We start from the raw sequence: 23,424 nt of genomic DNA, 5'->3' as shown, positions 1-23,424 counted from the left end.
ATCTGTGAATTCGGAAAGAAAAACCTTCTAGTCTTCTGGTGCATGTCCACTAATTACCTTAGTAACAATAAAACTTTTCAAGATCCTGTTATGATCAAAGCACTCTACTAAACATCGGAAGAAATACCGTCATGCCACTCCATCAGCCATTCAGCCCTTTAAATTTAAAATTTTTCATTCTAGCAATTATTTAATTTTATTTGGCTTTTGTTCTTATCAGTTGTATATCAATCAATCAATCAATCAATTGTATTTACTGAGCGCTTACTATGTGCAGAGCACTGTACTAAGCGCTTGGGAAGTACAAATTGGCAACATACAGAGACAATCCCTACCCAACAGTGGGCTCACAGTCTAAAAGGGGGAGACAGAGAACAGAACCAAACATACTGACAAAATAAAATAAATAGGATAGATATGTACAAGTAAAATAAATAAATAAATAAATAAATAGAGTAATAAATATGTACAAATATATATACATATATACAGGTGCTGTGGGGAAGGGAAGGAGGTAAGATGGGGGGATTAAGAGGGGGGCGAGGGGGAGACGAAGGAAGGGGCTCAGTCTGGGAAGGCCTCCTGGAGGAGGTGAGCTCTCAGCAGGACCTTGAAGGGAGGAAGAGTGCTAGCTTGGCGGATGGGCAGAGGGAGGGCATTCCAGGCCTGGGGGATGACGTGGGCCGGGGGTCGATGGCGGGACAGGCGAGAATGAGGTACGGTGAGGAGATTAACGGCAGAGGAGCGGAGGGTGCGGGCTGGGCTGTAGAAGGAGAGAAGGGAGGTGAGGTAGGAGGGGGCGAGGTGATGGAGAGCCTTGAAGCCCAGGGTGAGGAGTTTCTGCCTGATGCGCAGATTGATTGGTAGCCACTGGAGATTTTTGAGGAGGGGAGTAATATGCCCAGAGCGTTTCTGGACAAAGATAATCCGGGCAGCAGCATGAAGTATGGATTGAAGTGGAGAGAGACATGAGGATGGGAGATCAGAGAGAAGGCTGGTGCAGTAGTCCAGACGGGATAGGATGAGAGCTTGAATGAGCAGGGTAGCGGTTTGGATGGAGAGGAAAGGGCGGATCTTGGCAATGTTGCGGAGCTGAGACCTGCAGGTTTTGGTGACGGCTTGGATGTGAGGGGTGAATGAGAGAGTGGAGTCGAGGATGACACCAAGGTTGCGGGCTTGTGAGACGGGAAGGATGGTAATGCCGTCAACAGATATGGGAAAGTCAGGGAGAGGACAAGGTTTGGGAGGAAAGACAAGGAGTTCAGTCTTCGACATGTTGAGCTTTAGGTGGCGGGCAGACATCCAGATGGAGATGTCCTGAAGGCAGGGGGAGATGCGAGCCTGGAGAGAGGGGGAGAGAGCAGGGGCAGAGATGTAGATCTGGGTGTCATCAGCGTAGAGATGATAGTTGAAGCTGTGGGAGTGAATGAGGTCACCGAGGGAGTGCGTGTAGATTGAGAACAGAAGGGGACCAAGCACTGAACCTTGGGGAACCCCCACAGTAAGAGGATGGGAGGGGGAGGAGGAGCCTGCAAAAGAGACTGAGAAAGAACGACCAGAGAGATAAGAGGAGAACCAGGAGAGGACGGAGTCTGTGAAGCCAAGGTCAGATAGGAGGAGAAGGGGGTCGTCCACAGTGTCAAAGGCAGCTGAGAGGTCGAGGAGGATTAGGACAGAGTATTAGCCTTTGGATTTTGCAAGCAGGAGGTCATTGGTGACCTTTGAGAGGGCAGTTTCCATGGAATGAAGGGGACAGAAGCCAGACTGGAGGGGGTCGAGGAGAGAGTTGTTGCTGAGGAATTCTAGGCAGCGCGTGTAGACAACTCATTCAAGGAGTTTGGAAAGGAATGGTAGGAGGGATATGGGGTGATAACTAGAAGGTGAGGTGGGGCCAAGAGAGGGTTTTTTTAGGATGGGAGAGACATGGGCATGTTTGAAGGCAGAGGGGAAGGAATCAGTGGAGAGTGAGTGGTTGAAGATGGAAGTTAAGGAGGGGAGAAGGGATATTCGGTGCCTATGTATACTTTTCGTAGCATATCTAAAATTTATGCCTGTTGTCTTCCCCTTTAGATTTTTAAACTTTTTAAAGGTATGGATCATGTTTTTTGTGTGCTGAATGCCTCAAGAGGCTAATTGGCATTTCGCATATAGTATGTATAGCATGGGAAGCAGCATGGCATAGTGGATAGAGCACGGGCCTGGGAATCAGGAGGCCATGGGTTCTAATCCAGGATCTGCCACTTGTCTGCTGTGTGACCTTGGGCAAGTCACTTCACTTCTCTGGGCCTTGGAAAATGAGGATTTAGACTCGAACCCCTACATAGCACAGAGACTGTGTCTAACCTAATTTGCTTGTATCCACCCCAGTGCTCAGTACAGTGCCTGGCTAAATATAGTGCCTGGCTATTTGTTAAACAATGTTTAACAAATACCTTAATTATTATTATTAAGTATTATATGCTCTCAATTAAATATTGGTGATTTGATGATAAACCTTGCCTCTCCTTTGCAGTGTTATTAGTATTTTTGTTTCCAGATTAGACAAACAGAAAATTCTGTTATGGACCTCCTCAGAGCAGAGAGTTAAACAGATAGGGCCATCATATCCTAGTTAAATTTTCTGCTGCTTCCTCTTTTTCATTTGTATCCTCCCACTCCATTTAGTTTCATTGCTTCATTTCCAAGAATTGCCCATTGGTGAAAGTTGGATTAAGTCATAAAGGGAAAATGTGCTTTAGAGACCAAAACAAAAAATGAAAAAAATCTTAGGAAGGTCTTCTCAGAAGAAAAGCTGTAAAGGTGAGCATGAGCAAAAGTATCCTGTTATATAATTTCAACTAGGTTTACACCAAAGATTGTCCATGGTTGCACACTCCAAGCATTATTCCTGCTTGTCCCTAATTTAGCTAACTTTTGGCCCCTTAAATGCCTTCATAACCAGTCTCAACTGTAAAACTGAAGTGATGATATAATGGGTGTTAACTTTTTAATGGACTGAACCTCTTTTCTTTTTTCTTCTTTTTGGTTTACCTTGTCAGAGAATTGCAGCCAGGAGTGAAATCAGTTCAGGTTGTCCTAAGGTAAATTTGAGTTCCCCGGAAGCAATAAAATTCAAAACAAATAGGAATTTTCCCAGCTCATTCCATGGCTGTTGAATAGAACATGACCCCTTAGAAAATGCATTTGTCTCACATCCTGTTCTCACTGTGCTCTACTTCCCTGTTTGGTGGATGAGTGCATTTTAAAATTGTTGAAATGGCCAATTTGCTCCATTTGGTATTTCAATGGAACGTAAAAACTTTGGGAGAGCCGAAAGGGACCTGGAGTTGATCTCTAGAAGAAAATGAATGACAGTAAGGGTGGTACGTTATATTCAGAAGAACTGAAAGTATAATTCCCTTCTACTCTTCCAGGATCTGTTATACAGACACTAGCTGCCCTCAAGAGGATCAGTACCCTCCCAACATTACAGTGAAAGTGAATCAAAACTACTGTTCAGTGCCGGTAAGTCATTTCTGTTTTGAAAGATCATCTCAGCCTAGGCTGAGATGCAGGTGGTGTAGCGTAGATATTCACTGAGAACCCTGGACTGCTAATAGAACAGGGCAAGGAAGCAATGTTCTGGTTGTTCTTTAGTGGGTAACTATTTGACTTGATATTTACTAATAAATCAACTTTTTCTTTTAAAATTGCAAAGGCAGAATCACCCACTTGATTTAATGAACAAAAATATCTGATTCCAGGGCTACTATCCATCAAACAAACCTGGAGCAGAGCCCAAAAGACCTTGTCGTCCCATTAATCTCACAGACCTCATGTTTCTGTCTTCAGCAACAAACCACATTACTATCACTTGGGGAAATTATGGAAAGGTGAGTGCCCAAAGTTGAGAGACTTGGCCAGCAGTGATTTAGTGGAACTAGCTCTTAATTATCCCCTTTTATTTTCTTCTTTGTGATTTCAGAGCTACTCATTTGGATTATTCCTAGTGCAGCAGTTGACTTCTGCAGACTTGCTGCAAAGATTGAAAAACATTGGAATCAAACCCCCAGAGCTGTGTACAGAATTTGGTAAGGAAGTACGTTTCTTTCTGGAAAAAATGACTTGGTGACATTGGGTATAGAAGGTCTTCTTTGAGATGCGTTTCATCATAATTATCCTCATCACCTCTGGGCATATCAGTCCCCTTGTCAGAAGTCTCCAGTGGTTGCCTATCAACTTTTGCATGAAGCAAAAACGTCTCAAGCGCTTAGTACAGTGCTGTGCACATAGTAAGCGCTCAATAAATACGATTGATTGATTGATTGTCTGTGTATTGGCTTCAAAGCTGTCCATCACCTTGCCCCCTCCTGCTTCACCTCCCTTCTCTCCTCGTACAGCCCAGCCTGCACACACTAATCCTTTGCTGCTAACCTCATCACTGTGCCTCGTTCTCACCTGTCCTGCTGTTGACCCCTGGCCCATGTCCTACCTCTGGCCTGGAATGCCCTCCATCCACACATCTGCCAAGCTAGCTCTCTTCCTCCTTTCAAAGCCCTACTGAGAGCTCTCCTCATCCAGGAGGCCTTCCTAGACTGAGCTCCCCCTTATTCCTCTGCTCCTCCTCCCCTTCCCATTGCCCCCCACTCCCTCCCTCTGCCCTATATTTGTACGTATTTATTACTCTATTTTATTAATGATGTATATATATCTATAATTCTGTTTATCTATTTTGATGATATTGACACCTGTCTACTTGTTCTGCTTTGTTACCTGTCTCCCGCTTCTAGACTATGAGCCTGTTTGCGGGTAGGGACTGTCTCTATCTCTTGCTGACTTGTACTTTCCAAGCGCTTAGTACAGTGCTCTGCACACAGTAAGCGCTCAATAAATACGATTGAATGAATGAATGAATCATCATTATAGTAAATGTGTTTGTCAGTTGCCTAATATGTGACAAGATGTCTATTAAACATTGGCTTAAACAAGATAATTAGGTTGAACACAGTCCCTGAACACAGTCCCTATGGCACACAGAAGGGAAGACAGATAATGAATCTTCATTTCACATACGAGGGAACTCTGAGGCAATAAAAAGTTAAGTAATTGCTTAAGTTCACATAGCAGGTAAAGTGGCAGTGGCAGATCCAGCTTCAGAACCCAAGTCCCGTGACTCCCAACCCATGCTCTTTCCAGTATCAGTATTTCTCATGCCTCTAAATAGGATAACGTGTTTCCAAATTTATCTTGTTTACCACTTTAATATTCCTTGATCCCTTGACTTATAATGTCCTTTAAGTAATTCAGCTGTCCCGCTGTTCAGTTCTTTTGAAGAAATGTCATTACAAAGAAACCCACAAACATTTTTCAGAAGTTCAGATAAATTAATCAACAGTATATCAAATACCCTGTCCTGACCTGAACACTATATCAAACCCATGGAGAGTATAGTAGGGTTAGAAGATATGACCTGTGCACTTAGAACAGAGAAGACAGTAAAATAAATTACAGTATGGGCAAATTAATAGAGTGTAAACATATGTTTGTATGTGCAACACAGGGGCATGGATACTCACATGCTTAGGTGATGAGCAAATGCTAAAGTGGAAGTTGAGGAAGGGAGGGAAGGGAGAAATAGATGGGGAGATCAATCAATCAATCAGTTGTATTTATTGAGCACTTACAATGTGCCCAGCACTATACTAAGCATTTGGGAGAGTTCAGCAGAATCAGCAGACACATTCCCTGCCCAAGGGAGATGAGTGATTAATCAAAAAAGGCTTCCTGGAGGAGTTATGACTACATAACTAATCCCAGCTCTGCCATTTTTCTGCTCTGTGACCCTACTTAATTTCTCTGTGCCTTAGTTAATCTTATTTGTAAAATGGGGATTAAGACTATATGCCTCATGTGGGACAGGGATTAAGTTCAACACGATTTGTTTGTATCCACCCAGTGTTCAGTACACTGTCTGGCCCATAGTAAGCCCTTACTACATGGTTTGCAAATGGTATGTGAAAACAGTAGGTGCTCAATAAATATGACTGAATGAGTGAAATACCACAGTTATTATTATTATTAGAGAAGCAGCATGGCTTAGTGGAAAGAGCACGGGCTTGGGAGTCAGAGGACTCGTGTTCTGATCCCAGCTCCACCACTTGTCTGCTCTGTGACCTTGGGGCAGCCACTTAACTTCTCTTTGCCTCACTATCTCATCTGTAAAATGGGAATTAAGACTGTGAGCCCCAAGTGGGACAACCTGATTACCTTCTAACTTAGAACAGTACATGGCACATAGTACGTGCTTAACAAATATCATAATTATTATTATTATTATAGGAAGTCTTTGAAGATGAAGAGAGAAATGGCTTATATGTGAAGGGAGAGGGAGATCTATAGAGAGTGGAGGGAGTATGAAAATGATGGAGAGTGAGAAAGACAAGAATCAGAAACAGCATACTGACTAGTTTGAGAAGAGTGAGGATAAGTAGGAATGAATAGGAAGAGTGCTGACACATCCCTTAAAACAAATAGCCATTATTAATACGACGATAGATGGGCAACAGTTGAAGTTTGAGGAGTGTAATAATATGTGCAAAACCATTTTTTAAAGGATTGAACTGGGCAACAGTGTAGTATGGGTTGGAGAGCAGAGAAACTGGAGGCAATATGGACTGCGAGGAGGCTGAAAATACAACTGAACTGAGATTACAGTGTTTGAACTTTTATGGTGGCAGTTTGGTTAGAGAGGAATGATTCTCAAAGATGTTGGAAAGAAAGCAACCATAGGATTTGATCACTATCCAAGTATAGGGGTTGATAAGAGAGTCATCAAAATAAATTTCTGGTTTGCGGTCTTGATAGGGAAGAGTAGTGGTTTTGTCAACACGGCAGAGAAAATGCCTTATGAAAGTTACAGGGAGGTAAACAATCTAAAAGCATATTTTCTGGTGTATTCTGGCTTTAATATTTATGGAAAGTGACCACAGAGCAAATTGAAAAAATAAAAATAAAGCAAATGCCACATGATTTTCATTGCATTGATGTTAGAAGACTGGGGCAGATGTATTTTGGGGAATTTCATTTAAAAGTAATATTTCTGCCACTTTTATATGCAGGGCAAACCCAAACAGGGTAAGTATTGTAGTTAATGAATCAGGCATCAACCATCCTTGTCATACCCATCAGCATATACTCCATCCTGATCCTCCTTGAACTCTCAGCTACCTTTGACACTGTGGACTGTCCTCTTCTTCTGGAAACTTAATTTACCATTGGTTTCACTTAAACTGTCCTTTTCTGGTTCTCCTATGTCTCTGGCTAATCATTCTCAGTCTCTCTCTGATCCTCAGAGACGTCAACATCCACATGGATATCCCTGATGACTCCTCTGCCGCCCGCCTTCTATCTCTCCTCGACGCTGCCAACCTCTTCCTCCACCCCACCTCACCCACTCAGCAACTTGGTCATACCCTCGACCTCATCATCTCCTGTCGTTGCACTGTGTCCACCCTCACCAACTCTGAAATCCCTCTCTCTGATCATAATCGTCTCACCTGCCTCCTCACTCACACTCCTTTCCCCTGTAAATCCATATTACTCCCTCACAGAGATCTCCGCTCTCTTGACCCCATCCATCTTTCAGAGCGCCTCACACCCCACCTCGCTGCCCTCTCCACTCTACCCAGTCTTGATGATCAGATTATTGCTCTCAACTCTACCCTTTCTACTCAGCTAGACTCACTCGCTCCCCTTTCCCTTCACCGCTTTCATACCAGTAACCCACAGCCCTGGATCACTGCCACTGTCCGCCTCCTTCGCTCTTATGCTCGAGCTGCCAAACGCTGCTGGCAGAAGTCTAAACACCATGCCAACCTTGTTCACTTCAAGTTTATCCTTTCCTGCCCTCTCCTCTGCCAGACAAAACTACTTCTCCTCCCTTATTGACACCCATGCCCATCACCCCCGCCAGCTCTTCCGTACATTCAACTCCCTTCTCAGGCCCCTGGTTACTCCCCCTCCTCCTTCCCTCACCCCCAACAATCTGGCCTCCTACTTTATTAATAAAATTAAATCCATCAGTTCCAACCCCCCCAAAGTCACTTCCCCGCCTTCTTCAACCCCCCAGCTCTCAACACTCTCTGCTACTCTCCCATCCTTCCCAGCAGTATCCTCAGAGGAGCTCTCCTCCTTCCTCTCAAGTGCTACTCCGGCCACCTGTGCTTCGGACCCCATTCCCTCTCATCTCATGAAATCTCTCGCTCCATCCCTTCTCCCCTCCTTAACTTCCATCTTCAACCGCTCACTCTCCACTGGTTCCTTCCCCTCTGCCTTCAAACATGCCCATGTCTCTCCCATCCTAAAAAAACCCTCTCTTGACCCCACCTCACCCTCTAGTTACCCTCACCCCATATCCCTCGTACCATTCCTTTCCAAACTCCTTGAACGAGTTGTCTACATGTGCTGCCTAGCATTCCTCAACAACAACTCTCTCTTCGACCCCCTCCAGTCTGGCTTCCGTCCCCTACATTCCACGGAAACTGCCTTCTCAAAGGTCACCAGTGACCTCCTGCTTGCCAAATCCAAAGGCTTATACTCTGTCCTAATCCTCCTTGACCTCTTAGCTGTCTTCAACACTGTGGACCACCCCCTTCTCCTCAACACGCTATCTGACCTTGGCTTTACAGACTCCGTCCTCTCCTGGTTCTCCTCTTATCTCTCCGGTCGTTCATTCTCAGTCTCTTTTGCAGGCTCCTCCTCCCCCTCCCATCCCCTCCCATCCCCTTACTGTGGGGGTTCCCCAAGGTTCAGTGCTTGGTCCCCTTCTGTTCTCGATCTACACGCACTCCCTTGGTGACCTCATTCGCTCCCACGGCTTCAACTATCATCTCTACGCTGATGACACCCAGATCTACATCTCTGCCCCTGCTCTCTCCCCTTCTCTCCAGGCTCGCATCTCCTCTTGCCTTCAGGACATCTCCATCTGGATGTCTGCCCGCCACCTAAAGCTCAACATGTCCAAGACTGAACTCCTTGTCTTCCCTCCCAAACCCTGCTCTCCCCCTGACTTTCCCATCTCTGTTGACGGCACTACCATCCTTCCCATCTCACAAGCCCACAACCTTGATGTCATCCTCGACTCCGCTCTCTCATTCACCCCTAACATCCAAGCCGTCACCAAAACCTGCTGGTCTCAGCTCCGCAGCATTGCCAAGATCCGCCCTTTCCTCTCCATCCATACCGCTACCCTGCTCATTCAAGCTCTCATCCAGTCCCGTCTGGACTACTGCATCAGCCTTCTCTCTGATCTCCCATCCTCGTGTCTCTCCCCACTTCAATCCATACTTCATGCTGCTGCCCAGATTGTCTTTGTCCAGAAATGCTCTGGGCATGTTACTCCCCTCCTCAAAAATCTCCAGTGGCTACCAATCAATCTGCGCATCAGGCAGAAACTCCTCACCCTGGGCTTCAAGGCTCTCCATCACCTCGCCTCCTCCTACCTCACCTCCCTTCTCTCCTTCTACAGCCCACCCCGCACCCTTTGCTCCTCTGCCGCTAATCTCCTCACCGTACCTTGTTCTTGCCTGTCCCGCCATCGACCCCCGGCCCACGTCATCCCCCGGGCCTGGAATGCCCTCCCTCCCCACATCCGCCTGGCTAGCTCTTTTTCTCCCTTCAAGGCCCTACTGAGAGCTCACCTACTCCAGGAGGCCTTCCCAGACTGAGCCCCTTCCTTCCTCTCCCCTTCATCCCCCTCTCCATCCCCACATCTTACCTCCTTCCCTTCCCCACATCACCTGTATATATGTATATGTTTGTACATATTTATTACTCTGTTTATTTGTTTCACTTGTACATATCTGTTCTATTTATTTTATTTTGTTAATATGTTTGGTTTTGTTCTCTGTCTCCCCCTTTTAGACTGTGAGCCCACTGTTGGATAGGGACTGTCTCTATGTTTTGCCAACTTGTACTTCCCAAGCGCTTAGTACAGTGCTCTGCATACAGTAAGCGCTCAGTAAATACGATTGATGATGGTGATGACTCTGTCTTGCACTTCCAACTTGGGGAGTTCCTCAAGGCTCAGGTCTGGGTCCCCTCTATTCTCCATTTTCTTCGTCTCCATTGGAGAATTCATTTACTCCCATAGCTTCAACTTCCATCTCTATAAAATCCAGATCTACAAATCTTCCAAATCTACATCTCCAGTCCAGATCTCTATTCTTCTCTGCAGACTCGTATTTTCCCTGCTTTCAGGACTTCTATACTTGATGTCTGCCAGTACCTTAAACTTGAAATATTCAGTTGATCAGTCATATGTCTTCCCCTCCAGAGTGTTGTCTCTCCTCTAGACTGTAAGCTCATTACAATAATAATAATAATAATGACATTTGTTAAGCGCTTACTATGTGCAAAGCACTGTTCTCAGCTCTGGGGAGGAAACAAGGTGATCAGTTTGTCCCACGTGGGGCTCACAGTCTTAATCCCCATTTTGCAGATGAGGTCTCTGAGGCACAGAGAAGTTAAGTGATTTGCCCAAAGTCACACAGCTGACAACTGGCAGAGCTGGGATTTGAACCCATGACCTTTGACTCCTAAGCCTGTGCTCTTTCCACTGAGCCACGCTGCTTCTCTTATATGCAGGGAATGTGTCCATTGATTCTATTGTATTGTTCTTTCCTAAGCACTTAGTTCAGTGCTTTGTACACAGTAAGTGTTTAATAAATTCCATTGATTGATTGATTGTTTGACTGATTGAGAGCTTAATGCATGCAGAGCAAATTTACTACATGAACAGCACTGTACTAAGTGCTTGGGAGAATACAATATAATAGAGTTAAACACATTCCCAGAATAGAGAAGCAGCATGGCCTAATGGCTAGAGCACTGGCTTGGGAGTCCGAGGATGTAGGTTCTAATCCCTGCTCTGCCACTTGTATGTTGTGTGACCATGGGCAAGTCACTTAACCTCTCTGTGCCTCAGTTACCTCATCTGTAAAATGGGGATTAAGACTATGAGTCCCACATAGGACAGTCTGATTATCTGGTACCTACCCCAGCACTTAGAAAATTGCCTAACACATAGTAAATGCTTAAATGCCATAATAATAATAATTATTATTATCATAAGTCCTCATCTTCCCATGAAAACCCTGTCTTTCCCATCACTGTTGACATTTCTGTCATCCCTGTCTGATAAACCCATAACCTTGGCATTATCTCAATTTATCTCTTTTTTGGAATGTGTTGAGCACTTACTATGTGCCAGACCCTGTACCAAGTGCAGGAGTAGATACATGCTAATCAGGTTGGACATAGTCCATGTTCCTCATGGGGCTCACAGAATTAATCCCCATTTTAAAGATGTGGTAACTGAGGCACAGAGAAATTAAGTGACTTGCTCAAAGCCACACAATGGACTAGAGGCCCAGCTGGGGTTAGAATCCTGGTCCTTCTGACTCCCAGGCCCATGTTGTATTCATGAGGCCACACTGTACTGCAAAGAGTAAATCCTCAATAAATACCATTGATTAATAATTTATAAGATATAATTTAAAGATATGTAAATAAGTCTTATGGGATTGAGGGTGGGGCAAACATCAGATGCCCAAAGGTCACTGATCCAAATGCATAGAGGATGCAGAAGGGAGAGTGAGCTAGAGAAAAGAGGGCTTAATCAGCAACATGTCCAAGACTAAGCTCCTTATCTTCCCTCCCAAACCCTGCCCTCTCCCTGACTTTCCTGTCACCGTGGATGGCACTACCTTCCTTCCTGTCTCACAAGCCCACAACCTTGGTTTTTTCCTTGACTCCGCTCTCTTATTCACCCCTCACATCCAATCCATTACGAAAGCGTGCCAGTATCACCTTCGCCACATCACCAAGATCCACCCTTTCCTCTCCATCCAAGCTGCTGCCTTGTTGGTTCGATCTCTCATCCTATCCCGACTGAATTACTGCATCGGCCTCCTTTCTGATCTCCCATCCTCCTGTCTCTCCCCACTCAGTCTATTCTTCACTCTGCTGTCCCGATTATCTTTGTACAGAATTATATAATCAATCATTATTATTCCCAGAATGGGAATGAATTAGGAAGGAGAAGTATTTTTGGGTAAATGAGAGAGCCATCGCAATAATCAAGGTGGGATAGGGTAAGTGCTTGCATTAATGTTTTAGCAGTTTGGAGGGAGAGGAGTGAATGGAATGAGTGGAATGAATGGGAAAGCCTGATTGGAGGGTTCAAGGAGAGAACTGGAGAAATGGAAACAGTGAGTGTATGTCCAAGAAGTTTGGAAAGGAATGGTAGGAGGGAAATGGGTTGATAACTGTACGGAGCTGGGGTCAAGGGAGTTTTTTAGGATAAGGGATACATACGCATATATGAAAGCAGTAGGGAAGAGGCCATTGGAAGGCAAACAGTTAAAGATGGCAGTCAAGAAGGGGGAAAATACTTGAATGAGGTATGAAGGAAAATGTGTCAGAAGCAAAGGTGAAGGGGCTAGATTTAGAGATGAAGCAAGAGATATCTTCAGGTACTGCAGGGATTATAGAGCAAGTCAGAGAGGGTGGAGGAGAAATTGGGGATTGGAGAGGAGCAGAGGACACTGTAAGGAGTTCATACCAAACAATTTCAATTTTATTGATTGTGTGGACAGATGACTGGAGAAGCAGTGTGGCTCAGTGGAAAGAGCACGGGCTTGGGAGTCAAAGGTCATGGGTTCTAATCCCTACTCTGCCATTTGTCAGCTGTGTGACTTTGGGCAAGTCACTTAACTTCTCTGGGCTTCAGTTACCTCATCTGTAAAATAATAATAATAATTATTATTATGATTAGGAGAAAGATGCTGGGGGCAGGGGACAAGAGGTTTGAGAAGGTAGCTAAATGTCTTGAACAGCTTGCTGGGGCCATGTGAATTGGAATGAATTACGAAGGAGAAATATTTTTGGGCAAAGGAGGAGACCAAGTTAAAACAGATAAGGACATATTAAGGTGGGCAAACCCAGAGAGATTTCTGGATTTCTTCCAGCAACACTCTGCATTGCCCTTGCACTAGGATTTGTACCCTTTACACACTTTCCTTCAGCCCCAATAGCACTTATATACATTTCTATAATTTGTTTATAATGTCTGCCTTGCATTCTAGACTATAAACTCATTATGGGCAATAGACATGTCTACCAACTCAGTTTTACTGGAGAAGCAGTGTGGCCTAGTGGAAAGAGCACTGGCTTGGGAGTCAGAGGAAGTGGACTCTAATCCTTGCTCTACCATTCGTCTGCTGTCTGGCCTTGGGCAAGTCACTTCACTTCTCTGTGCTGTAGTTACCTCATCTGTAAAATGGGGATTAAGAATGTAAGCCCTAGGTGGGAGTACCTGATTACCTTGTATCTACCCCAGCGCTTAGAACAGTCCTTGGCACACAGTAAGTGCTTAACAAATCCCATCATTATCATTATTATTACTGCCCTCTCTCAAATGTGTAGTGCAGTACTGTTTAAACAGAAACATTCAATCAATATGATTGTTGGATTGATCTCTCCAGAGTTGCGGGTTAGTGGTAGGGATAGGGGAGCAAGGTAGTTGAGTTCTGTGGAGAGGGTGCTGTTGAGGGTGTCATTTTGTGTGTCGAGAGAAGATAGTTTGGGTGTGGAGACCAAATGGAGGAAGTAGGCTTTTGAATCATGGAGGGGTTCAAAAGAAAACAGGTCTGTGTTGGGGAACAGGATAGATAAATGGACAATTAGTGTGGGAAAGTAGGTGAAGAGGTTGTGGTCTCGAGAGGAATTTCAGAATTGGGGAGGATAGAGATTAAACAGCGACTAGAGATTATAAAATCAAGTGTGTGCTCAGATTCGTGAGTGGGTCTATGTGGGGTCACTGTAATAGAGGCGTGAGATGAAGTGGACAGTGGAAGGATCATCAGGGACATCCACATGGATATTGAAATATCCAAGTATCAGTGAAGGGATGGAGAATGAGAGAAGGAACTTGAGAAGGAATGCATCAAAATGATATAAATGATTTGGCTAAAAGTTATATTTTATAATTGAAGGAGTTCTACAGCAACCAATTTAAATCATTCTGAGCCATGTAGTCCCTTGAATCTTCTCTGAAAAGCATTGTATTCTAGTGGAAAGAGCACAGGCCCGGGAGTCAGATGACCTGGGTTTTAATTCTGACTCTGCCACTTGGTGTGACCTTGAGTAAATCATTTAACTCCGCTGTGCCTCAGGTTCCTTGACTTCCTCCTTCTTAGACTGTGAGCCTCCTGTCAAACAGGAACCATATCCAACCTGATTATCTCATATCTACCCCAGCCCTTATTACAGTTCCTGGCACACAGGAAGTGCTTAAGAAGTACGATTAAGGAAAGAAACAAAATCAGGTGTTTATGAACTTATTTCTAGTCTTCTATGAATCCATGTATATTTTGATTTTGGCCACTGCAGTTATACATCTTGTGATGTATGTCTCCCCTGCTAGCTTGTAAGGTCCTTCTGGGCAGGGATGTGTCACTTCTTTTTTCCTGTACCTTGGAAAGTCGTTGTATACTACTCCCCATTTGGGCACAAGTATTCCTACCTCTGCTCTTCCTACCAATTCTATTACTCCTCCTCTTCCTACTACTACTATTACTTTTCACTTCTTGGAAGAAACAACGGCATGACCAATCTTGGAAAAAGTAAAAATGGCAAGAAATTGAACTAACACCACTTGGTTTCTTGGAATAAAACAAATCCCACTCTAGATTGTGAGCTCATAGTGGACAGGGATTTCACTGTTTATATTTGTATTTTACTTTTCCAAGTGCCTAGTTAAATGCTTTGCCCATAGTAAGCACTTAATAAAAATGAATGAATGAGTGAGTTTCATGAAATAGAGAGATGTCTATACTTCGTTTTTTTCCAGAGGCAAACACTTCCTCTTTTAATGCTATTTTTTGTTTCTTCAGTAAAAGAGAAACTGCGCTTGGATCCTGACAGTGAAATTGCTACCATCCACGTACGCGTGTCTCTCATCTGCCCCGTGAGTTTCTCGAAATCCCTCATGATTCCAATTGAACAGAAGGATGAAGAATGATTTTCAGAATACTTGAACTGTTACCAAACTAAAGTCTCAAGCCATGTCTCTTGCTTTTAGATTCTTTCCTGTTAAGTTTCCTGTTAAGTTGTCCACTGATCTTTGGACCAGGATATATTTCCTTGCTTATTCTCCTGTTCATTAACTTTGTGATGTTCCTGCAGCTGGTGAAGATGCGGTTGTCCATGCCTTGTCGTGCACAGACCTGTGCCCATCTGCAGTGCTTTGATGCTGTATTTTACATCCAGATGAATGAGAAGAAGCCAACTTGGACATGCCCTGTGTGTGATAAGCCTGCACCCTTTGATCAGCTTATAATAGATGGGTAAATCCACTGCACTTTTCCTTTTGCATTACCTCCAGTGTGGTGGAAATTTCTTCTCTCTTGACTATTTTTAAGGATTTCATGTACATTCTGATGGCCGCATCATAACCTTTAGTGATTCCTCCTATTCTCTAGAAACTAGTTTCCAAAAGAGACTCCCTTGGAGTGCTTATCATCAAATTCATTTCATACCTGTTCCTTTGTGTGTATTTCTTGCCCACCTATGGAGACAGTTTTTAGAATATTTAGGTTGACTTCTTGCACTTTAATAATAATAACTGTGGTATTTGTTAAGCGCTTAATATATGCCAGGGACTGTACTAAGCACTGGAGAGGATACAAGCAAATCAGGTTGGACACAGTCCCTGTCCCACATGGCACTCACAGTTTCAATCCCCATTTTACACATGAGGTAACTGAGGCACAGAGAATTGAAGTTACTTGCCCAAGGTGACATAACAGACAAGTGGAGGAGCTGGGATTAGAACACATAATAATAATAATGATGATGATGGCATTTGTTAAGTACTTACTATGTGCCAAGCACTGTTCTAAGCACTGGGGGCAGGGGGATACAGGGTAATCAGGTTGTCCCACGTGGGTAATTCCCATTTTACAGATGAGGTAACTGAGACACAAAGGAGTTAAGTAACTTGCTCAAAGTCACACAGCTGACAAATGGTGGAACTAGGATTAGAGCACATGACATTCTGACTCCCAGGCCATGACTGTGTTATGCTCCTATAGTCTACTTACTCAGCCCTTTGTTACCTTTTATATGGAAGTGGGATTAGCTCCTATTTCATTTAATCCATTTTGTGCTGTAATTTTTCCTCCTAAATTACCAGACTTGTAGTGTTGAAGTAGTTCATATTAAGAAGCAATACCATGAACACATACAAAAACTCTTTCTTCCAAACCTGCTTCCTGTTCTAGTCAGTCAGAACAGGGTTCTGGGAGAAAGTTTCTCTAATTTCCCAACAGTGTTCTTTCCCAAAAATGTTGTGAAAAAACACATTACATCAAATAATTTCAAGTCTGATGTCTCTTATAGGTTCCTAACAGGGAAATTATATATTGATAGTCTTATTCGTGGTACTGTATCAACATTATAAATCAATGGAAAAGATAAGAATTTAGATCTCTATCAGGGTCTTTCAGGAACTTAAAGCAGCTATCCTCTCTATAGCAAGAACAGCCATGCACAAGAGTTGCAGACTCTTAATTCTACAATTAGCTATTAATTTGGCCTTTCATATGTGTTTTCATTTTAATACATCATCAGTCAACCATATTCATACCTGCATCAAGCAAAAATTCATCACTATTGGCTTCAGAGCTCTCCATCACCTTGCCCCTTCCTACCTCACCTCTCTTTTCTCCTTCCACATTTCTCCTCTTACACAGTAAGCGCTCAATAAATACAACTGAATGAATGAATTTATTGAGTACTTACTGTGTGCAGAGTACTGTACTAAGCTCTTGGGAAGTACAAGCTGGCAACATATAGAGATGGTCCCTACCCAATTACGGTCTCACAGTCTAGAAGGGGGAAACAGAAAACAAAACAAAACAGGTAGACAGGTGCCCACTCACAACTGAATGAATGAATGTAGGAGAATGTACATAGAAAGAGAATGTACATGTAGAATACATCGCACACACTCCGCTCCTCTGGTGCTAACCTTCTCACTGTGCCTTGATTTCACCTGTCCCACTGTTGATCTCTGGCCCACGTCCTACCTCTGGCCTGGAATGCCCTCCCTCTTCAATCCACCAATCACTTTTCCCCCCTTCAAAGAAAGCCCTACTGAAGGCTCACCTCCTCCAAAAGGCCTTCCCAGACTAAGTCCCCTTTTCCTCAACTTCTCCTCTCTGCCCCACAGCACTTATGCATATATATATATATATATTTCTGTAATTCTATGTATTTATATTGATGCCTGTTTACTTGTTTTGATGTGTCTCCCCCCATTCTAAACTGTAAGCCCACTGTGGGCAGGGACTGTCTTTCCTTATTGCTAAATTGCATTTTCCAAGTGCTTAGTACAGTATTCTGCACACAGTAAGCACTCCATAAATACAACTGAATGAGTGAATGAATTATTGATGGTATTTATTGAATGCTTAGAGTGTTTAGACCACTATACAAGTGTTTGGGATAGGATAATTTAGCAGAGTTGGTAGATAAATTCCCTGCCCACATCAAATACAGTTCAGAGAGGGAAACAGATGGTTAGGAATTTCTGTTTGATGCTGAAGTGGATGGGTAACAACTCAAGCTTCTAGGGGTGGGGACATGTGGACTAAACACTTTTTAGAAAAAATATTCCTTGCAGCAGAATGAAGTATGGATTTGAGTAGGATGACAGGAGGTGGGGCCATAAGTGAGGAGGCAGATGCAGTAGTCAAGGCAGGGCAGGATAAATGCCTGGATCATTGTAGTGCCATCTTGGATAGGAAAGTATGGGTTTTAATGATGTTGTGAAGGAAAAGCTGACAGAATTTAGTAATACACTGAATTTGTAGGTCGAATGAGATTTGGTCTGTCACCAAATCATCTTGGTTCAGCCTTCGCAACACTGCTAAACACTGCCCTTTTCTCTCCATCCAAACTACTAACATGCTGATCTGTTTCTCTGTTAGATTAGAGAAGCTCTAATTAGAGATTAGAGAATCTGTTAGAAGCAGCATGGCTCAATGGAAAGAGCATGGGCTTTGGAGTCAGAAGACATTGGTTCTAATCCCAGCCCTACCACTTGTCTACTATGTCACCACAGGAAGCTACTTAACTTCCCTGTTACCTCATCTATGAAGAGTGGGGATTAAGACTGTGAGCCCCATGTCCTAATTGCCCTGAATCTACCCCAGAACTTAGAACAGTGCTTGACACATAGTAAGCGCTTAACAAATACCATCATAGTAATATCACACAAAAACTCCTCTCCATTGGTTTTAAAGCACTCCATCACCTTGCCCCCTCCTGCCTCACTTTGCTTCTCTCCTCCTACTAACCCCAGTCTGTACACTTGGTTCCTCTAGTGCTAACTGTATTACTTCATGTGCCTTGACATCACCTGTATCGCTGCTGACCCTTAGCCCTTGTCCTGCCTCTGGCCTGCAACATCCTCCCTCCTCTAATCCTACAGACAGCCACTCCCCTGCTTCAAAGCCTTATTGAAGGCCCATTTCCTCTAAGGGGCCTTCCCAGACTAAGCTCCACTTTGCCTATCTTACATTCTCTTCTGCACTGCCTTGACTTGCTCCCTTTTTTCTTTCCCTCATCCCAGCCCCCAAAGCACTTACGTACATCAGTAATTTTATTTATCCCTTGCTGTTGGGTAGAGACTGTCTCTATATGTTGCCAACTTGTACTTCCCAAGCGCTTAGTACAGTGCTCTGCACACAGTAAGTGCTCAATAAATACAATTGAATGATGAATGAATCCCTTTGCTCTTCCCCAGTCCCAAAACACTTATGTCCACATCTGTAATTTTATTTATTTGTATTGATATGTCTCCCCCACTCTAGACTATGAGCTCATTGTGGGCAGGAAATGACTATTTATTGTTGTATCGTACTTTCCCAAGAGTTTAGTACACTGCTGTACAAACAGTAAGTGCTCAGTAAATACAATTTTATGAATGACTGAATGAAAAGGATTTTAATTACTCTACTCAGATCAAAATATCTCATTGATTGAAGGAAAGGTACTTAAGAAAATTTTGTAACCTTTATTCCAAAGCAGAGAATTTAGAAGCAAATAATACAATTGTGTCCCACAACAGGAGAATAGTTATAAAGGTTCAAATAGGTGAACTATTTCAACTGAGTGCAAATATGTTTGGAAAGAGTAAGTTTTGAAAGACCAGGGTTCTCACTATTACCTTCTCAGGATATATATGTATATATTTATAATTCTATTTACTTATACTGATGCCTATTTACTAGTATTGATGTCTCTATCTCCTCTGTAGACTGAGAGCCCACTGGGCAGGGATTGTCTTTATTTGGTATATTGTACTTCCCAAGCACTCAGTACAGTACTCTGCACATAGTAAGTGCTCAATAAATACAGTTGAATGAGTGAATGAACAAAAGGAACTTGTGTCTCCAAACTTTCTTTTTGGTGGTGAAAACCCAGAGTTGAAATGGACTACAAAGCAGGATAAATTTTATAGAATCTCTCATTGAGTCTGAGTGCACAAACAAATAGCAGAGCATTCTTCACCCTTCTGACAATAAAAAGTGACTACATTAGCTTCCTCATTTTAGGTGAAAAGGCCCAAAACAGTTAATTGCTTTTCTGTTTCCTTGGACTAGTTACTCTCTTTAATCAAGACAGCAGTGTTCAGACATTGATGAATATAAGTGGCCTTCCTTAGCCCTCATTCTTTCCTTACACAATAGAAAGGAAGCTTCTTTTTCCTTAACTCCTAAATCACTGGTCATTCTCTAATTTTAAATGGAAGTCACTTTAAACTTAGAGTAGTACTGTACCTTAGACTTGTCAGAATTGAATTAAAGTCATCCTGGAAAAGATTATCTTCCTTCAATGTCTAGACTATGGATCAAATTGTTGGTGACAGAAAATCATGACTAAGAGTTGAGGAAAATATCTTTATAAAGTAATATTTCAGCTACACTTTGTCAGGCACATTCTCATCGAGCAGTGACCCAGCAAGATCAACTGGAGAAAGCCACTTAACCCTAAGTATTTTAAATGATGCTTTTTTTGTTACTTTTGATTAGTACAGTAACCTTACTTTAAAAGAGGTAATGGGTGGGAGTATATTTCCTCCTATTTCTCTCCCAGGCTCCTATCAAAGATCCTGTCAGAATGTGAAGACACTAATGAAATAGAATACATGGTGGATGGCTCCTGGCGTCCAATTAGAGCTGATACAGAGAGAAGTTGCAGCTCTCTGTGCCCCATTCTGACCCATGGTGAGTGAAGTACATCGTAAATTAGATGACTTGGTCCAATATGGTAAATTTATATCTACCCAGTACTTAGAACAGTGCTTGACACATTGTAAGATTTAACAAATATTATTAGTACTATAAATAGGCATAATTCATTCAATCATACTTACTGAGTGCTTACTGTGTACAAAACACTATACAAAGTGCTTAGATGAGGCCAAATGTTAAGAAGCAAAGGGTCAACTTTAATGACCCAACCTCCCTTACCAGTGTTGAGGATATGGTGTATGCCATGACCTTAACTTTCTTCAGAGGTCCCTTAAACACCCTGAGGAATTTAAGAGCTGGAAGTGACAGGATTTATAGGCCTGAAGCTACAGTATCTGTTTTCTTAATATGCCAATATGGTAGTGGCAGTATGTGAATAAAGAGAAATTCCAATTATGAAAAGTTTCTGGACCTGCTGAGAGATCCTTCAGATTCATTTTTTAGCAATAAAAATTATATATATTCCTAAAAATGTACATACATTTATACATACATACATATATACACACACACACACACATACATTTATATTCATCAACAGAATCATTTATGAAATATCTTAACCAGCAGTCAGAATTAAGATTGTTGTGGGCAGGGAATGTGTCTGCTTATTGTTGTCTTGAACTCTCCCATGTGCTTAGTATAGTGCTCTCATTCTTGCCTGTCCCACTTTCGATCCCTGGCCCACGTTCTAACTCTGGCCTGGAATACCCTCCTTCCAAACATCCACCAAACTAGCTCTCTTCCTCCCTTCAAAGCTTACTCTCACCTCCTCCAGGAGGCCTTTCCAGACTGAGCCCCCAACTTTTTTTCTCTCCTCCCTTCCTCATTGCCTCCCTCCCTACCTCTACCCTATCCCTTTCCCCTCCCCATAGCACTTGTGTATGTTTATACATATTTATTACTCTATTTTATTAATGATGTGTATATAGCTAAAATTCTATTTTCTGATGGAATTGACACCTGTCTACTTGTTTTATGTTGTTGTATGTCTCCCCCTTCTAGACTGTGAGTCCATTATTGGGTAGGGACTGTCTCTATATATAGTTGCCGATTTGTACTTCCCAAGCGCTTAGTACAGTGCTCTGCACACAGTAAGCGCTCTATAAATAGGTGAATGAATGAATGAATGCTCTGAACACAGTAAGCATTCAGTAAATCCAATTGAATGAATGAAAGAGGTTATATAAATGTAGGTGAATACTGAATCAGGGATCTGAAAAGATAGGACACCATCCCACTTTTCTCGTACCCTCTTCCTCAGAAATAAGTTACTGGTCCATTGGTATTTGCATGCATACGCTAATCTAGACCAGTAATTCTCAAATGTCAGGCTTTTCTGGGTCAATAGCCACTGGTGAAGAGTGGGAAAAAGGGATAGAGACTGCATTTTTTTAATAGGGGAAAAAATGCCATTGCTGGATAGCCTATTAGTCAAACAATCATATTTATTGAGTGCTTACTGTGCAGAACACTGTACTAACCTTTGGGAGAGATGGTAGACTCATTCCCTTCCCATAATGAGCTTACAGTCTAGAGGGGGAGACACACATTAATATGAATAAGTAAATTACGGATATGTACCTAAGTGCTGTGGGGCAGAGGTAGAAGTGAATAAAGGGAGCAAATTAGTGTGATGCAGAAGGAAGTAGGAGAAGAGAAAGGAGGGCTTAGTCAGGGAAGTCCTTTTTGGAGGAGATATGCCTTGGCAAACTAGAGGAAGTTTATAGTTCTGGTGAGGGATTGTAACCATCTCTTTGGGCCCTTTGCTGGCTTCTGTTATGTAAACAGCTCCTTATTTATTCCCAAAGGGAATAGTGAGAATGGAAAACCCAGTACTGATGTGGTGGATCTTACACTGGACAGTTCATCCTTGGAAGAGGAGAATGAGGAAGAAGAGGATAATAATAATGAAGAGGATGCTCCCCAGACAAAACGCCCTCGCATGTACTAAAAAGGTTTAATGACAGCATGCTGACTTGTCCAGTGTTACTTCATTCATCACGGACTTAAATATTCTGGTGCTAACTAAATTTAGGGAGGTAGTATTGGAGGAAATATGAGAGAACAAGGGAATTTAGAAGGAATAATCCTTTCTCTTCCATTTCTCTGGGCTGGCCTAATCAAAACAAGTCACCAAAAAAAATCTGTTTCCAGATCCTAGTGCCTGGAGAAGACAGGTGGTACCAAATAATGATAGTCAGGTTCTTGAAATACCTATTCTTTTCCCAGAAGGGTTGATTTTTGCCATTTGCTCAGTCAAAATACAGACCAGCTCTATATTTTGATCCTCTGTTTCCTCTCTTCTCAGCTAAGCTTATTTTTGTCTTGCCAAAAATCTTCATTCCTGACTTTGTTCGAGTCTTTCTGGATCTAGAAATGAAAGGGGTTAGGGTAGGCAATGAGGGAGATTTAACCCCACAAGGTAGGTACATTCTTTATGGGGTTGGAGGTGAGGTTGAAGCAAACAACATCTAAATTTTAGGAACCTACTATTTTAAATAGGAAGGTCTACAGCACTGCACATCATGGAGATGTACCCATTGTAATTCCTTTTAAAGTAAATCTGGATTCAGTGAATTCAGTGATTCCAGTTAATGAAGTGAACCACTGAGATGGGATAAGGGAGAAGTATTACTGCAAAAAGAGGAAAGTGTTAGGAGGAAAGCCACTGAACAGTTTGTTTCTGGCAGTGCTACTACTTGGCAATTTGAATATGAAAGCTGATAGTAATACCTTGGGGTAAGCAACTCCTTTAGGCTAAAGAAACTACTCAGAACAGAGAAATTATAAATAAGGCAGCTGCCCTTCATTTTAAATGCTAAAGAGTCTCCAATGCATAATATTGGTGATCAGATGGGTTTCAGGAGTCTTGCTGTGTTTTTCTGGCTTCTAGATTCTTCCATGTGTCTCACTGCAGTTCAGAATGTTGCCACAAACCAAAAGCTTACAATTCACTTTCCAGAACAGAGGATTATTGCTTTTGAGTTTCCAAATGGTTGCATTTTCCCTAACCATGATTTTGGTTGTCTTCTCTGAAAATCTGTCACTGATTTTGTTTTTC

General features: G+C 42.7%; 1 protein-coding gene across 1 annotated transcript in view; it reads left to right on the top strand.

Annotated features, from left to right (window-relative positions):
- LOC119946727 (E3 SUMO-protein ligase PIAS4-like) overlaps positions 1-23,065 on the top strand; it is a 64,963-nt gene extending 41,898 nt beyond the window's left edge. Inside the window, exons 4-11 of the mRNA XM_038768145.1 lie at positions 3,039-3,080; positions 3,414-3,504; positions 3,744-3,872; positions 3,965-4,070; positions 14,934-15,007; positions 15,226-15,386; positions 20,203-20,333; positions 22,172-23,065. Coding sequence (XP_038624073.1) covers positions 3,039-3,080; positions 3,414-3,504; positions 3,744-3,872; positions 3,965-4,070; positions 14,934-15,007; positions 15,226-15,386; positions 20,203-20,333; positions 22,172-22,314 — 877 coding nt within the window. The 3' untranslated portion in view covers positions 22,315-23,065. The remainder of the gene's footprint in view (positions 1-3,038; positions 3,081-3,413; positions 3,505-3,743; positions 3,873-3,964; positions 4,071-14,933; positions 15,008-15,225; positions 15,387-20,202; positions 20,334-22,171) is intronic.
- Positions 23,066-23,424: the final 359 nt, after the last annotated feature.

Source organism: Tachyglossus aculeatus, chromosome Y3 (assembly GCF_015852505.1).
Source record: "Tachyglossus aculeatus isolate mTacAcu1 chromosome Y3, mTacAcu1.pri, whole genome shotgun sequence".
NCBI lineage: Eukaryota > Metazoa > Chordata > Mammalia > Monotremata > Tachyglossidae > Tachyglossus > Tachyglossus aculeatus.
Note: the sequence above shows the minus strand (reverse complement) of the source record. Positions and strands in the feature narration are given on the sequence as shown.